This window comes from Paramisgurnus dabryanus, chromosome 9, assembly GCF_030506205.2.
Source record: "Paramisgurnus dabryanus chromosome 9, PD_genome_1.1, whole genome shotgun sequence".
Taxonomy (NCBI): domain Eukaryota; kingdom Metazoa; phylum Chordata; class Actinopteri; order Cypriniformes; family Cobitidae; genus Paramisgurnus; species Paramisgurnus dabryanus.
In genome coordinates this window covers 7,731,238-7,734,447 of record NC_133345.1, presented here as the reverse complement: position 1 = coordinate 7,734,447, position 3,210 = coordinate 7,731,238, and the positions used below count along the sequence as shown (strand labels likewise).

General features: G+C 42.1%; 1 protein-coding gene across 1 annotated transcript; it reads left to right on the top strand.

Moving 5' to 3' along the window:
- Positions 1-734: 734 nt before the first annotated feature.
- On the top strand, positions 735-2,742 carry LOC135769817 (uncharacterized). The gene is made up of 5 exons (XM_073815847.1): positions 735-825; positions 1,161-1,229; positions 1,923-2,042; positions 2,118-2,633; positions 2,726-2,742. Exons 1-5 carry the CDS (start codon positions 765-767, stop codon positions 2,740-2,742), a joined length of 783 nt encoding a protein of 260 aa, XP_073671948.1. The 5' UTR covers positions 735-764.
- Positions 2,743-3,210: the final 468 nt, after the last annotated feature.

The following is a 3,210-nucleotide window of genomic DNA, read 5'->3' as shown; positions in this document are numbered from 1 at the left end:
AATAATAACATATAGGCAAATATTTTTCTTGTTTACTATATTTGAACTGATTATTTTAGATGTTTGATTGGACTTAGTGTGCCACGGTGATGAATTCACAGAGTCACTAAACCATAAAAGGTAAAAAGAGAAAGTTTAACCAAACCTTGTGAGATGTCGTGGAAACTTTTAATTGTAAGTTAATAAATAGATTCTATTTGGTAGTAAAAATGGAAAGTGTTCCACATTTCATTAGTGCAAACATTGTTATGTTTTTTGTAAAACATTTGCAACTGCTTTTATAACATTAAAACAACATTAATGGTGTCGTATATTCAGGGATTACTACATAACCAATAAACTTTAATAAAGCTGCATGCACAAAATTAAGTGCAAAGAATTCTGCTTCTAAAAGTTTCAGATAAGTGTAGATAATAATCTTCAAATGTTCATTTATTTATTTATTCATTTGTTTACGTGTTTACGTGCATTTTTTTAAAAAGAAAACGTAAAATTTTAAGTAGCCTAAATAAAAACAAATACGTTTTTGTGCAAAGTCATGTAAGTATTCAAGTGGTCAAGTGCAAAGACCGCAATTGTGTTTATTTGGACGCAGACAAAGAACTGAATTTGACAAACGTGTGCTAATTGAATTGAAATCCTTCTGCCACCAATTTCCCCACTAACACGAAGCCCAGGTGCTGAAGATTAAGAACTTTTATAAAACCTGGTTAGGGCAGGACTCTGTGAGCAGAATTAGTTTCATGTTTTGAGTTGAAACAGTCATGATGGATGGTTTCAAACTTGTGTTTTGTGTGTTGTTGTGTCACAATGTTTTACTCAAAGGTAACGTTACTGCCATGCTTGTTAAATGTTTTTGCACTTAAACTTTTCAATTTGGATTTACAAGTCATTGCTAGTGATGCATTGCTGTAACTTATAAAGTTGAAGTAAAGCTAATTCTAATATTAATAACTAATATAAATATGTATATTATTTATATAATAAGTGCAAAAGTGTTTCAGTGTATTCTTAAATGTATATAGGGTCAAAAAAGGTATGAGCCCAGCCAGATGGGTTTCTTAAAATTTTCTGGATTCATGTCAATTGAAAATAACCCAGCATTTTTAATGGTGAATTAAATGATGCCTAAATTAATGGGAATATTTCTCCTTGTTTAGGGCAAACTTCTCCTGTGGGACATAAAGCCTACAATGCTGATGTTAAGCAAGTACCTTTGGAGAGCAAAGGTGTGTGCGTCTGTTTTGAGGCTAAATCACCCTGGGATTCGTGTGTGTGTGCACTGATTTTGTTTGCCTAAATAGCTTGATGCACTAAAATCCTGTGGATGATGTTCTGAAGTAGTAGAAGTGTTACATAATGTAAAGCTAGTGTGACTTAACAGATGCCACAACAGTGTGCCGTGCTAGAATTTACTACATCCACATGCAGCATTTTAATGCAATGCAAAAGTCTATCATTGTGCTGCTTTAGTGCATGATTTGTATAATTCCTCTCATCTAGTAACGGCGTTAAGTTAATTTGTCTTGGCATTTTAATTTGATGATTGACCTGTTTTACCCAATGTGCATGGCAGCATGCATACATTATTGATACTGTTATGACTTTTCTTACTGTCGTACGGTGTGTTTATTACTGGTATTCATTATGTGATGACCAAAGTTCTCTTTCTATGTCATTGATTTTTTTTTTCTGGCCACTGCTATTTGTTAAATCTTGTGTGATTTTTGCAAAGTTTGATTTGTTACTTGAAGTTAATTTTGCAAGATGGTGCAAAGAGTGCAAAGTTCAGTTCATATTTGCAGATCTACAAATGAGCAGAAGTGATTTCTCTAAAGGCAGAAGTAACATTTAGGGCAAAGAGTTGAGAAATGTAAGTTATATGAACGTGTCTGAGCGTACAATATGTGTGTCTTATCCAGGTAATCCACTGCCTATTCCTTATCAAGTGAACAACAACAATCTAAGACCAGTGGTAGCTGAGTGCAACATGGCTGTTCTCTTGTCTTTAAAGAATGCTTCTGGGCTAGTTTTTCAAGAAGGTATTTATACCGATTGGCTCATGGTTTAAGTGAATATAAATTTTTCAGACAACTGAGACTTTATCATTGTCATAGGTATTGAGGAGGCAGTGTTGCCAGGCCACCCTGAGCCCCAGCCTGAGAAGCCCAGCTATGGCCACATTGAGCCACATCAGGAGGAATCCAGCTCTTTCCACCCCGAGCCCCAGCCTGAGAAGCCCAGCTCCAGCAACCCCAAGCCCCAGCCAAAGGAGCCCAGTTCTGGCCACTTTGAGCCTCCTCAGGAGAAGCCCAGCTCCGGCCAGCCTGAGGAGCCCGGCTCCGGCCACCCCGAGCCCCAGCCTGAGGAACCCGGCTCCGGCCACCTTAAGCCTCAACCTGAGAAGCCCATCTCTGTCCACCTCAAACCTCATCAGGAGGATTCAAGCTCTTTTTACCCCGAGCCCCAGCCTGAGGAGCCCAATTTTGGCGACAACACCACCCAGTCTGAGAAGCCCAACACTGACAAAACTGAGCCCCAGCCTGAGGAGTCCAGCTCTACCCACCTTGCGCCTCATCAGGAAAATTCCAGCACTGAACACATCAAGCACCAGCCTGAGGAGCACAGCTTTGGCCACAACAACACCCAGTCTGAGAATCCCAACACTGACAAAACTGAGCCCCAGCCTGAGGAGTCCAGCTCTACCCACCTTGCGCCTCATCAGGAAAATTCCAGCATTGAACACATCAAGCACCAGCCTGAGGAGCACAGCTTTGGCCACAACAACACCCAGTCTGAGAAGCCCAACATTGACAAAACTGAGCCCCAGCCTGAGAAGTCCAGCTCTGGCCACAATGACACCCAGTTTGAGGAGCCCAGATTTGGCCCCAACAACACCCAGCCTGAGAAGCCCAACATTGACAAAACTCAATCTATCTCTGGACACCTTGAGCCACATCAGGAGGAATCCAGCTCTTTCCACCCCGAGCCCCAGCCTGAGAAGCCCAGCTCCAGCAACCCCAAGCCCCAGCCAAAGGAGCCCAGTTCTGGCCACTTTGAGCCTCCTCAGGAGAAGCCCAGCTCCGGCCAGCCTGAGGAGCCCGGCTCCGGCCACCCCGAGCCCCAGCCTGAGGAACCCGGCTCCGGCCACCTTAAGCCTCAACCTGAGAAGCCCATCTCTGTCATCCTCAAACCTCATCAGGAGGATTC